We start from the raw sequence: 14,163 nt of genomic DNA, 5'->3' as shown, positions 1-14,163 counted from the left end.
ACAGGCAATACAATTTGGGATTAAAAACTACCATACACTATTTAATAACCTTAAGGACTGTAGACTTGGCGGTAATAATTTATTCTCACTGGATGTTGCCTTGTTATATACGAATGTAAGTATTGAATACACATTAGATATTATTTGGGATATGTTAAATAATAACTCGATACTAATTAATTATATGAAGCTTCCTAATAAGGAAATTTTTCACTTAAACTCTTAGTTAAAGCCAACTATATCACCTTTTGAGACAAAGTATACAAACAAATTTTTGGTTTGCCAATGGGATTAAACCTGAGCTGCTTGATATTGGAGATCTATCTCTCAATGTTTGAACGTATACGTTTGATGCCTTTTCTTTCCTGTATCACATACTATGGGAGGTATTTAGACAATGTTCTTGTCATTACTGATAGTAGCACTACCCAAGACATTTTACATTCATTTGATAATATTCATTCTAGACTCAAATTTACATTGGAGAGGGAGAATATGGATACTAAGTCATTAAATTATCTAAATTTTACGCTTACTCGGGAAACGAATAAAATCCAATTTAACATCTATCGAAAACGTATACACACCAGTATGCTTCTGCAATATAACAGCTATCACACATTCACCTACAAAAGATTGATTATCTTTACTTTAATCAATTTCTCAATGCTTATAAATATTCAACAACAGAATCTGCTTTGGGCTCAGAAATACAAATATTAACCAGTAGATTCTTAAACAGGGGTTACCCACTTGCTACAATAGACAGAATTAGGGTACAAGCTAAGGATAGAATAAAAAAACATACACCAACCAACAATAGTAATATCTAAAAATATTTTATTTCTATCCCATACGTTGAACAGTGGCACAAACAACTTAACAGATTCTTTAAAGATACAGAATTTAAAATTGTAGTCAGGCCAATACGGAAATTACGCATTATACTGAACAATCACTCAGTCTTTTTCTCATTCGTAACACAAATAAATGACGTAGAATACAACATTTCTGGCGATGATTGCGACTCGTCTTATCAGGGTTCTACGGTTTCGTCTGAATTTTTGTGTTAATCAACACGTGGCCTCAGTTCGTGATTCTCGTTCCGCAGCGTCAGAATTAGCCTTTCGTGCCGTTAATGAAAAACATATTTTTTATTTAACGAGGCCAAAATACTTAGTGTCCAACGTAATTATACGAGACTATTAATTGCAGAAACCATCGAAATTAAATTACATGAGAATTCTGTTATGTACAATATGTTTGCCAGCCATATCTAATCTCCATCTCATGGTCCTTTACACGCACGCGCGAAGACAAATAATCCCTATTTAAGTTCCATGCTCCCCTATTCGGTACTTTTCATTCCTGTGATCACAACATACAGTCGAAAAGCATTGTCAGCTTCAGGAAGGAAAATCGTTTTGCAATTTTTTCATTAAATTAATTTTTGACTTAATTTTTAATTGCGTTAAATTGATTTTTAATTATTGTTAATTAGTTCTTACTGTAATGTAAGATTTTTGATTTGTTAATTGTTTTCATTTTAATTCCTGGAGAGTAGCATACGGAAGTATTCTACATATCATATTGAGGTAAACTTCTCTTATTCTTTTACAAATATTGATATCAACGTAGAACGTATTGAGCATTATACCTCTGGTTCATACTATCAAATTCTTATTGTACTTAAAATAATTTTATATCCAGTTGATTTTTCCATAATTTTGCCGTAACTTTCTTTATAAACACTGTGCAGTAAGAGATATATGTTGCTTTTCGATCTTATGTGCTTTATTTTCAAAATTTTCTTCTCTTACTAAGTACAGAAAGTATAGAAATGAAGTCTTTTGATATGTGGTCAGGTGTAGTCCCCTGATGAAATACCTGATCATGTATCAACTTTTACCTTTGCTGACATCAGATTTAATTACATTTTTGCTTTATTTCCCCTTTTTGAACCATATCCAAATTTGTCCACCCTTATATGATGCCAACTACCATTACCTTTATTTTCATGTAATCTATTTTATTTTACAGGTCACCATTTTTTAATTATTTCTTTTATTTATATTTCGGTAATCTTTGCTTTTGGTTGTTATGTAACTCACATTTATTACAATATAGAAATATATATACATTTGCATCCTTTGCTGCTGCTTTGCACACTTTAGTGCATTTGACATATTCAGTTTATTTTATCTTCTCACTATTTCTACAGTTTTAATTCATTGGTATTATACAGGGTGTCTCAAAAATACACGGCATAATTTCAGGAATGTGTTCCTCATATGTAGACAATAAAAATATTTTATATCAACATAGTTCCGGAAATGCTTGGTTCCCGAGCTATTAACCAGAATGTCTTATCTCCCGCAGGTGATTTCCTTCATCACAAGGTACTGACAGAATCTAGTGGTTTTCCATTCCGACCATGTACTCAAATTAGGAGCCAGCAGATATGCATTTTATGTACGGTTTGGCGGACGGAAGTGCTCTGGAGGCTCGTCGTTTGTTCCACGAAAGGTTCCCAGAACGAAGATGTCCAGACAGGAAAACGTTTGAAGGTATCCATTGCCGCCTTTGTGAACATGGGACCTTTACACCTCGTGCTCCCGACAGAGGACGACCAAGATCTACGACTCCTGAAGTAGAGGAGAAGATTTTGGATGTTGTGCATGCCACTTCTAGAATCAGCACATGCAGAATAGCAATGCAACTGGCTATTCAATGTTCGACTATTTGGAGAGTGTTGCGAGAACGCCAACTATATCCTTACCATCTTCAACGGGTGCAGGCCTTGTCACCAGCAGATTACCCTGCACTTACCCTCCACACTCACCTGATTTAAACCCACTAGATTTCTTCTTGTGGGGCCATTTAAAGTCATTGGTAGTATTCGACCCCGGTATCTGATGCGGAAACTCTCCACAATCGAATTGTGGCAGGTTGTGAGACAATACGAAACATTACAAGAATTTGGCATCGTCTTCACGAGTCCATGAGACATCAATGTGAGGCCTGTATTCAGGCAGAAGGTGGACATTTTGAACAATTACTATAAGGTGATGTGAACAGTTAAGTGTCATAGACAGACCTTCAAAACTCAGAAACCAAGAATTTCCGGAACTATGTTGATCTAAAATTTTATAAAAAAAAAAAAATATATATATATATATATATACACAGTGGATTCTGGTTATTTGGGCCACTAGTTAATCGGGGCAGCCGTTTATTTAGGGCAAATCTTAAAAAACAGAAACCAATCAAGAAAATAGCCAGGGTTTACTTCGCTTAATTGGGACAGCATGCAGTTTAACCGGGGCAGGAGATCGCTGTACTGGAGATTACCCTACGATTGTCTCCGACGGTACCACGTGGTTCAGTCAAAATTCTGGAGGTCAACCATAAAACAATTAGCAGTCACCTGTTTATTGGGCTTTTCTGTTAGTGAAATCTATCATGAACGGACAGTAAACTCGATCTTACTGAATTTGCGATAATATCAACAGCTGGAATTCTGTGGGTTATTATGGTGAAATATGTTTACACTTCCATGAAATCTTCAATCATATAAAAAAATTAATTTTCAGGTCTTCTCTTCATTCCTATTTTTAAAGCTTTGTAACTCGTTACTCCATTCTCACTTGCATGTATTGTGTTACTTGCAATTTGTGTGTGTCGTGTTCTTTGTTATTGATTGCTTATCTTTTTACTGTTTTAAATTTTAACCCCCACCCACAAATGTCAGTGAACAGAAATGTCAACTAGTTAGTATGTACATATTACAGTACGTATTAATTATTCCGATTATCACGTATATTCTTCCGATTTTCACATATCATTTAATTTTTTAATTGGTAAGGTAATAAAGGATAAATTTGTGCTCAATATATCTTTGCTTTTATAGCCTGGGGATAATAGTCCTCCTATTTTCGCTAATTAGAATCGCTGTTTAATAGAATTAAAATTCAATTCACAAACGTGATCACAATGACCAGTGTTTACTACACATCGTATAGTGAATGGTACTTTATTATGTTGAGTTCATCGTAACATGATTTGATTGTACAGTGAACCAATTGTAAAGGGGGGGGGGTACATTGTATTTTTAACTATTTATGTGAAACTTCGGATAATTGGGGCGGCCACTTAATCGGGCCAAAATGCACTAGTCCCGATGTGTCCCAAATAACCGGAATGGACTGTGTATATATATTTTTTTATCATTATAATTCCTACTCATTGTTAATGTATATACGAATTCTGCTATGTATTTGTTTTCATATTTATCTCCCTTGTACTATACTGAATTTATGCCCCTAGCCTAATGCTGGATGGGCTTGCTGTATATGCAATAAATGAATATTTATTTATTTATTTATTACTTTGTTCACTGTGGTCCTTAGTCTGGTAGAGCAACTTTACCAAGTATTATACAAAGTCATTAAGCAAATAATGGAAAATTCTCTATTAATTTATGAACTAAAGTTCAGTATGTTAAAAAACACTCACCCAAACCTTGATGATAAACTAATGCCAAAATTTTTTCATGGCTAGCCATACACACAATTGGGCCAGGAATATCAAACGCTTCACTTTGCACTCCACTTATAGTAAAGAGTCGTATAATTCTTCTATCAGTAGATACAGCTGCCCAGCTTGAGCTCAAACAAATGGCCTGACAAAAAAATTAAAATATTTTATAATTTGCTGAATTCACATTTCTACAAATGGAAATGTAGTAAATAATTATGAATAATAAATTATATTAGGACAATTTATGGGAAGGGTGGGTGTGTGTGTGTTTTTTTTTTTTTTTTTATATATATATATATATATATATATATATAAGCTTGCTTTCTTGCATAATATGCCTCTACTCCAGTGGTTTTCAACTGGGGTGCCACAACAACATTCCAAGGGTGCCACATAATTTGGAATTAAGTTACTTAAACTTTTTTTTTAAATTTATGTCACGGTTTACGAAGCTTAAAAAATAGAAATGAAGAGAAGATTGAAATTTTATTTATGTTTTTTATATGACTGAAGATTTCGTGGAAAGGGAAATGCATTTCATCATAATGTGAAAACCCATAGAATTCCAGCTATCGGTATTATCACAAATGCAATTAGATCGAGTTTACTACCCGTTTATAATTAGATGCACTAACAGAAAAGCCCAATAAACTGGAAAGTGCAAACTGTTTTTATTGTTTTATGGTCATGACCTCCAGAAATGTGCTTTAGTAAAAGCACATTTCTGGAGCATGTGAGCTCGCGTAGTGTTTCCAACCTAACGAAAGAATCAACTTTTCGGCAAGTAGAAGTTAATATAGAGTGGTATGGTAAGCAGACAGCAGAAGTAGCGCGGTGCAAAAGAAGAAAAACTGATCAGCTGATATACCTGTACTGTAATGACCAGTGCAAACACAAATTTCAGTTAGTGTAATACCCTTGATAGTAAGATGGACAAGTTTGTTATTAAGAAAAGAAGACATGAAGATGATTGTGGTGAAGGCAAAAAAGCAGACAAACGTCAAGATGATTATGGTAAAGACTAAAAAAAAAAGACAAAGGTGGAGGAATAATTATAACTGTTCCCTCTTCGAGCAAATCTGCTGTGAAGGTGAGGAAGAAAAACAGTCAGTGTTTGGACAGTTATAGGGAATATGGATTTACTTGGTGTGGGGATAAAGATAGTCCTAGCCCAAAATGTGTTATTTGTGGTGACATATTGTCTAAAGAAGCAATGGTACCTTAGTAAATTAAAGAGACATTTAACCCAAAACCATAGTCATCTGGCTAACAAAACTAGAGTGTACTTTGAGAGACTTTTAAATAACCAAAGAAAACAGAGCAAGTTTTACCAAAATAGCCAAAGTTTCTAATATAAGAGGCCGGCTATTCAGTAGCTCAGTTAATTGCTAAAAATATGAAGCACACAGAAGCAAAGACACTTATCCTCCCTGTTTGCAATGCTATAGTAAGGACACTTTTTGGAAGCGAAGCAGAAAATGAAGTTAAAAATATTCCTCTTTCCGATAATACCTTAGCATACGGATTAGTGATATGTCGGCAGACATATCACTAAGAAAGTGTATGTGCCTTTGTGAAGAAAAGTGAAATTTTTGAACTCCAAGTAGATGAATCAACTGATATTGGAAGGAAGGCTCAACTACTCTCATTTATTCGCTTTGATCATAACAATAAAATAGTAGATCAGTTTTTTTGCTGTACAGAACTTGAAACAACAACGACAGGCCAAGATATTTTCAATACATTAAGTACCTACTTGGAAATTCATGGTTTGTGCTGGAAATCTTGTGTGGGAATTTGTACAGGTGGTACTCCTTCAATGGTCGGCTCAGTGAAAGGGTTTGTATCTTTAGTGAAGAAAGTTAACAGTGATGTCATAACAACACATTGCTTTCTTCATTGTGAAGTGCTGGTTGGGAAAACACTCAGTAGTGATCTGAAAAATGTGCTAGACACAGTTGTGAAAATGATTAACTATATAAAAAGTAGGCCTCTTAAATCACGTATTTTTGCCAAACTTTGTGAAGACGTTGGGGCAAAACATGTTAATCTTCTCCTTCATACAGAAGGAAGATGGCTTTCTAGAGTATTTGAACTGAAGGATGAGATTCATTCTTTCTTTGCCGTTGAAAAGCAAGAAGAATTTTGTATGTTACTTACAGATAATAACTGGTATGCCAAATTGTCTTATTTAGTTGATATCTTTGAAACTTTAAACAAAGTTAATTCCAGTATGCAAGGCAAAGTTGAAAATATCTTATCTTCAACTGAGAGAATCCAAGCTCTGAGAGATAAGTTAAGATTGTGGATCACCACGGTGAAGGGAAGCAAAGTAGATGTTTCCACTACAAAGTAGATGTTTCTACTACGAAACTTTGGACACTACATTGGTAGTGTCCAAAGTTTCGAATCCCAAGTCTTTTTCGATCTTCACAATGTCTTCGGCAATTGTCCGAACTTGCAATTCAAAACCAGTGAAATCATTTGCCAAATGGGTCGAAACATGCCCCCAAACAGAACATGTTATTAGCAGTGATTTCTAGCCAAGATGCGGACATATTTTCGATCGTATTTAAAGGGGAAAAAATTAATTCTGAAGTGAAGAGTTTGAGAAGCTATCATGTCGTCTCGTCAGGATGGAATTGAGAATACTGAACGCTGTTGTGCATTGCTGCTGACTACCCGAGGGGAGCTTTGGAATGTGTGCACGTGATAGAGTTGGCACAGCAACATATATGTAGAGTATGTGTCTAGGCTATTGAATAAGTTTTAAAAAGTACAGTAAATTTTCAACTTAAACTTAATTGAAACAGTGTTATAGTGAAACCATGCTAAGTGAAATATTGCTGTTTTTATTACTCTTCTTTCTCTCGTATACTCTTTTTAAGTGCTCTCTCTCTGCATACATATATATATATATATATATATATATATATATAAATTATGTATATATAATGTGTGGTTTGTAAAATAAATAAATTGTCTGTGAAAATGGAAATTAAAAGTACACACGGTGCCTGAACTAAGAGAAGTTTAAGGGATAGTCAAAAGTGGAAGTGAAGTAGTGATTAAACAGGTAAAGGAATTTTAAAAACCTAGTACAAAAATAAATTGGGACTGAGGAAGCAAACAAAAAAAAAATAAAATAAATAAATTGTACAAAAATAAAAATGAAAAATAATAAATAACAAAGAAATAAATAAGTAAATAACACTGTATTCAGATATGCAAGAGCAATTTTAGCAAGAGGTTGAATCAGGGAAGGTAAATATGCAAAATCTGAATATAATAGATGAAAATATGATACATAGCCAGGAAATTCATCAGGGGACTACTCCTGACCATGCATGAGGCACTGTGTTTCCAAACTTGTCTGTAGTATTAGAAAAGGGCGGGAAGCAAATATGCGGCCTTTATCGTAATACTAGTAGACAAGGTAGTCCCTACGCAGTGTAAAAATAAAGTTAATAATGTAAATTAAAACAAATACAATTTACAAAAGTGTAATGTGAAATATAATACAAATGTATGTGAAGTGCGGAAGGGGTGAAAGGCAATTAAATTAACGTGGTTGAAAATTAATATTCAAATATAAAGCAGAGAAATTTGATCAAAAAAGTGTGGACAAGCAAATATAGGGAATGGTAAAATTCTTGGGGCTGGGAAGGGGAGAAAAAGATGGCCAAAAGAAGGCAAAAATAGAGATAGGATTGAGGATAGATGGAGCATTCATATCACCCTCGTATTACACTAATCGTTTTATGAATGGGCAAAAAAAAAAAAAAAAAAAAAAGAAAAAGACAGTATAAAGATAAGTGTAGAAAAAGTCATTAAAAATATTGAACTTACTGGGTGTGTAAGGCCCAACCTTAAAGAAAGGATTCTAGTATAAGCAATTGTTAGTAAAAATGGGCGTTAATACCATATGCTTGTAGAGAAGGGAAATCGAAACCAAAAGTGGGAGTTACCTGGAGTCATTAAGTTGAGTGGAGGAGAGATGTATACAGCCAAGATGCAAAGGGAGAAACAATGACAAGTCACCAAGTTATATAGATTTAGAAAAACAGATAGGGATGACTTCTATCATTCAGGGAAAAAAAAAAAAAAGTGGGAAAGATGGCCTAAAAACATGAAATACCAGACAAAAGGCTGCAGACATACCAAAATGTGAACGAACATGTGAAACAGAAAGTAGAACAAGAAGAATTCTGAACTACAGGAGATAAAATTCTGGTAAAATTTAGATGATCAGAGAGCAGGATTTACAGATCACAGGTCCAAACTTCCAAGATGACAAACCGCTGTAGAAAGAGAAAAGCCCAGTTTGGCACATCTGAGATTGATTGAAGGTTTAGTGAATCCATTGAAGAGCGTGACAAAAAAATCCGGCAGGCAAAAAACTTTTGATGGAAACAGAATTAAAAACCTTGAAGAAGAATTTTCGTATCCATTGATGAAATCTATTCCACCAAAAAAGGGCTGGTTAAATGATGCAAAGTTACCATACAGACAGTAGATCTGACACCGGTGTCAGAGAAGCAAAGTGCCAAACCTATAGTTTTTTATCAGGGAAGATACACACTTAATAAGTTGAGGAATAAAAAGCCAAATGTAAAGGATTCCAAAAAGTAGAAAGGACGAATTCTAACTAAAACTAAACGTGTGAAAAAAACTTAGAGAGTAAAGCAACAGTAATCTCATTCAAGAAAGAACCTTGTATGGAAGTCATGAACAGTGATTACTAAGTAGTGGAAATCCCACCAAATAATATACAACTGTACAATACCTTTAACATGGACAGGTGCCAAGCAAATCGAAATTGAATTTATTTTTATTATAGAAGAAATTATACTGAAACAGTATTTGATGAAAAAGGAAGGTATGTTATTATTTAAAAGCTTGTTATAAAAAACTTTTGTTTTGCTGAAAAGGATATGGTTCCTGCATATGTTGGCTAATCTGATAGCTTAAATACAAATAGTATTTTTGTGAATTTTATTGGAAATATTAGATTGCCAATTTGTGAGGTAATGACCACAAAGTTAAAATAGTTTCTTTTGTTATAAATGTCAATAAGATGAGGAACTGAATCAATGCAGAGTGTAATTTTCCGATTAAGGAAGTTGGCTGTGCAATTATCAACATTTTCTTTATTGAGTTTAAGTTCAGAGGGGTAAATATCTACAGCTAAGCGTTCAAAGTCGGAATTTAAAACTAAGATGTCATCAACATACTGGAAAGCTAAAAATTTATGATTGGGATTTCTAGTAAAAAATAATTCCTCATAGTGGTGTAAAAACAAGTTAGAGACAAGGCTGGAAATTTGTGAACCCATGGGAACTCCAATTATTTGTTTGTATGCAAGCTTGCCATCGAAAAAAATAAAGTTATTGAGTATGCAAAGATTGACGAGGTTGTCCCAAGTACTCTCGTGGATATTAAGTTTCTCATGGTATTTGTTGAACAACTTTCAGCACAAACACCAGTAGATTAAGTGAGATAGCAGTGAACAGGTTGGTGAAATCAAAAGTTTCAATACTAATTATAGAGAGATTGGATCTAAAAATGTTTAAAACAGATTGGTTATTGTTAATAACCCAGGTAGTAGTAAGATTGCTGAAGATGGTTTTTAGCTGTCTGAAGAATTGCTTGCAGGGTAGGTATCTGTAAACCCTGTTCTCTGATCATCTAAATTTTACCAGAATTTTATCTCCTGTAGTTCAGAATTATTCTTGTTCTACTTTCTGTTTTACATGTTCCTTCACATTTTGGTATGTATGCAGCCTTTTGTCTGGTATTTTATGTTTTTAGGCCATCTTTACCACTCCCCCCCCCCCCCTCAACGATAGAGGTCAACCCTATCTGTTTCTCTAAATCTATATAACTCAGTGACTTGTCATTGTTTCCCCCTTTTGCATCTTGGCTGTGTACGTCTCTCCTCCGGTCAACTTAATGCCTCTACTTTTAGTTTTGGTTTTGATTTCCCTTCTTCTCTACATGCCTGTGGTATTACCACCCATTTTTACTAACACTTGCTTATACCAGAACCCTTTCTTTAAGGTTGGGCCTTACACACCCAGTAAGTTCAGTATTTTTAATGACTTTTTCTACACTTTTCATCTTTATACTGTCTTTTTCTATTTTTTTTCCCATTTGTAAAACTAATAGTGTAATGCGAGAGTGATACGAACGCTCCATCCTCAATCCTATCGCTAATTTTGCCTTCTTTTGGCCATATTTTACTCCCCTTCTCTGCCCCAAGAATATTACCATTTGCTTGTCCACACTTTTTGATCAACTTTCTCTGCTTTATATTTGAATTTTAATTTTCAACCACATTAATTTAATTACCATTCACCCCTTCTGCACTTCACATATATTTGTATTATATTTCGCATTACACTTTTGTAAATTTGTATTTATTTTAATTTACATTATTAACTTTATTTTTACACTGCGTAGGGATTACCCTGTCTACTAGTATAATGATAAGGCCACATATTTGCTCCCCCCCCCTTTTTTTTCTAATACTACAGACAAAGTTTGGACACGCAGTGCTTGATACATGGTCAGGAGTCCCCTGATGAATTTCCTGGCTATGTATCATATTTTCATCTACTATATTCAGATTTTGAATATTTGCCATCCCCTTGATTCGACCTCTTGCTAAAATTGCCCCCACCCATATCTCAATACAGTGTTATTTACTTATTTATTTCTTTGTTATTTATTATTTTTCATTTTTATTTTTGTAAAAACAATTTTTTTTTTTGTTTGCTTCCTCAGTCACGGTTCATTTTTGTACTAGGTTTTTCAAATTCTTTCACCTGTTTAACCACTACTTCACTTGCACTTTCGACTACCCCTTAAACTTCTCTTAGTTCAGGTACTGTGTGTACTTTTCATTTCCATTTTCACAGACACTATTTATTTTACAAACCACACATTATTTATATCCTTTTGCTTCCTTTACTGCTGCACTGTGCATTTTGGAGCATTAGACATACGATAACTTTTGTTATTTTCCTTTTTCTGCTTATTAACAGTTGTATATTACTTCTACTACACACACATATATATGTCTCTCTCCACAAGTGATACCACGTTCACAAGGCTAAAAAAAACAATACTTACGAAATGTGCACGGACTGACAAAGAAGCTAACTGAATTAAACTGCATTTAATTTATGAATTTTCTCTTTTCCATACAAATTGTATGAAAAAAAAAAATAAAATAAATAAAATAATAATAATAATTACTGGATTTATTTTTGTCTGATTTCAGTGAAGTTTGGAATGGCTCGACAAATCTTTCTCAAAGACCTAAATATGAATTTTCATGAAATCTGTTCCCTAGGAAGTAAATTGTTACATGGGAATGAACAGATGGATGGGCGGACAGATGTGATGAAGTCAATAGGCACTTCTGCATATAGGTGTGTCAATAAAGTTCCCAGGCTGTTGCAATCGTGTTCGATGAGTCTAAAAATAAATGGAATTGGTATTTTGTAGTTCAAACTTCCTCCAGCAGGCTGACAGGTTGCAAGTAACCAGTTTCATTAGTAGTGTTAATATTCCATGTCACGATTCTGCAATGGAGCTACAAATAAGTATCAAATTTTGTTTTAAATTGGCAAAATCTCTAACAAAAATGTATGAAATGTTAAAATCTGTTTATGGTTATGAAATTTTAAGTAGTACCAGTGTGTTGGGATGGTATAAGCAATTCAAAGGCAGATATGAGGATGTTTACAATGATCCAAGAAATGGGTGTAGTTCAACCTCTTGACAAAGTTTCAAAAGGAAATTGTGGTAAGAGTTTTGTTTGAACCTCAGAATGATGGCTGATGAATTGGAAATGAACACAGAGATGATTTGTCAAATTTTGAATGACGAATGCAAAATTTGTCCCACACAGCCTCCCAGATAAGTAGAAGCAATGAGAAGTGTCATCGTGATGACATCAAACACTTCATCTCGTCAACATAGCGACACCCTTCACTGCTTCTGCTTATCTGTGTCTGTATTATGGAGATGAGTTTTGGGCATTTCAGTATGACTCAGAGATGATTCGTCAAATTCTGAATGCAAAATCTATTCCACGTGGCCTCAGGGATAAGCAGAAGCAAAGAAAAGTCTCATCATGATGACACTTTTCATTGCTTCTGCTTATCAGTGACTTCATCTTGTTGTCATGATGACACTCTTCATTGTTTCTGCTTATCCATGTCTGTATTACCACTGGAGATGAGTTTTGGGCATTTCAGTATGACCCAGACGCTTTACGGAAAAGTAGCCTCTCGCATTTCACCCCCAGTAGATAATGAGTAGGTTACAAAAATGTAAATACAGTCAATTCTCGATAACTCGAATTTTTATTGAAGTCCCAGTCCCTTTAGTGGAGATTCAATGTTAAACTCTCTCGATTACTTGAACTGAACTTCCGATAACTCTTTTCTTCTTCCGATAACTTTTCCGAACAAATTTTCAAAATTACATTTGTGTACAAATTGTCACTAAGCCTTTAAACTAATTTCTCCCCTTTTGTATGTCATCAAGGTTCTCTTTCCATTGTGAAAGGATTAACTGGAACTGTTAATCCTTTCACAATGGAAAGAATACATACTCGACCACGAGGGTGATAGTCACATGGTTAGTGACGGATGGGGGGAGGGAACAGTGACTAATCTTATAGGAGTCTTTTCAGTAACAAGTGAATCTTGTTCTGATTTGTCTAAATTCAAACAAAAGTTCCTGCATCTGGCTCTCCTCACATTTCCTGGCACAGTGGACAGCACACATTTGCTGTTTTCGCCACCTTATTATCGGCGGTGCATCGCATGAAGAAGCTGAGTGTCACAGGCAGTGCAATATCTGCATATTATTTTTAATCTTGATTGATTAATCCTGTGTGTACAATGGCAAAAGGTGTTTCGTCAATAACTGCATTTACATGTTTTCAAAGAGAACTCTAGATGAAAAACATGGAATCTGGGTTTGTGAAAAACATTCCACCTGCAAAGGGCGTGTTTGGACAGAGGGTCTGTAAGGCCCAGTTGTAAAAGTCGTAACTAAACATAACCATGCAGCTCAAGCTGCAAGGTCGGAAGCACTGCAATTGACTGGTCAAATATGGCAATGTGCAACAACCACGAATGAACGGCCACAGCAAATTGTTGCATCATTAATTGCAGAGGCTCATGCCAATGTCACGACTTTACTTCCTAAAACGGATTCACTTAAACGAACCATTCATCATGTCTGATGCAACAATGGTACTCCTGTTTTACCGAGCAATCTCCAGGACCTAGTAATTCCACAAAATTATCAAGAAATTATCATCAATGGCAATGTACAACAGTTTTTGATGTATGATTCTCAGGACGAACTGCTCTCGGGTCGCATGCTTATTTTTTCCACTAGTAACAATCTTCAGTTATTAGCGTGTAGCCAGGAGTGGTTTTCTGATGGAACTTTTAGCACAGTACCCACGCATTTCCAGCAGCTTTATACAATTCATGTGGTTCAATCCAATGCAGTTATTCCAGTGGTCTACGCGCTTCTGCCAAAGAAAACTCGTGCCACATACATCAAGTTGCTTCAAGAAGTTAAAAATCTACAACT

The 14,163-nt window shown here is 34.8% G+C and overlaps 1 protein-coding gene across 1 annotated transcript in view; it reads right to left on the bottom strand.

Moving 5' to 3' along the window:
• The window catches only part of Ctf4 (Chromosome transmission fidelity 4), a 454,523-nt gene that overhangs the window by 145,825 nt on the left and 294,535 nt on the right, over positions 1–14,163 (bottom strand). Inside the window, exon 15 of the mRNA XM_090376337.1 lies at positions 4,516–4,681. Within this exon, the coding sequence (XP_090232463.1) occupies positions 4,516–4,681 (166 nt within the window). The remainder of the gene's footprint in view (positions 1–4,515; positions 4,682–14,163) is intronic.

The sequence above is a fragment of the Mastigoproctus giganteus genome, chromosome 6 (assembly GCF_048544385.1).
Source record: "Mastigoproctus giganteus isolate SK-2022 chromosome 6, ASM4854438v1, whole genome shotgun sequence".
Lineage (NCBI taxonomy): Eukaryota > Metazoa > Arthropoda > Arachnida > Uropygi > Thelyphonidae > Mastigoproctus > Mastigoproctus giganteus.
The sequence above is the reverse complement of the archived record's forward strand: the minus strand, read 5'-3'. Positions and strand labels throughout refer to the sequence as shown.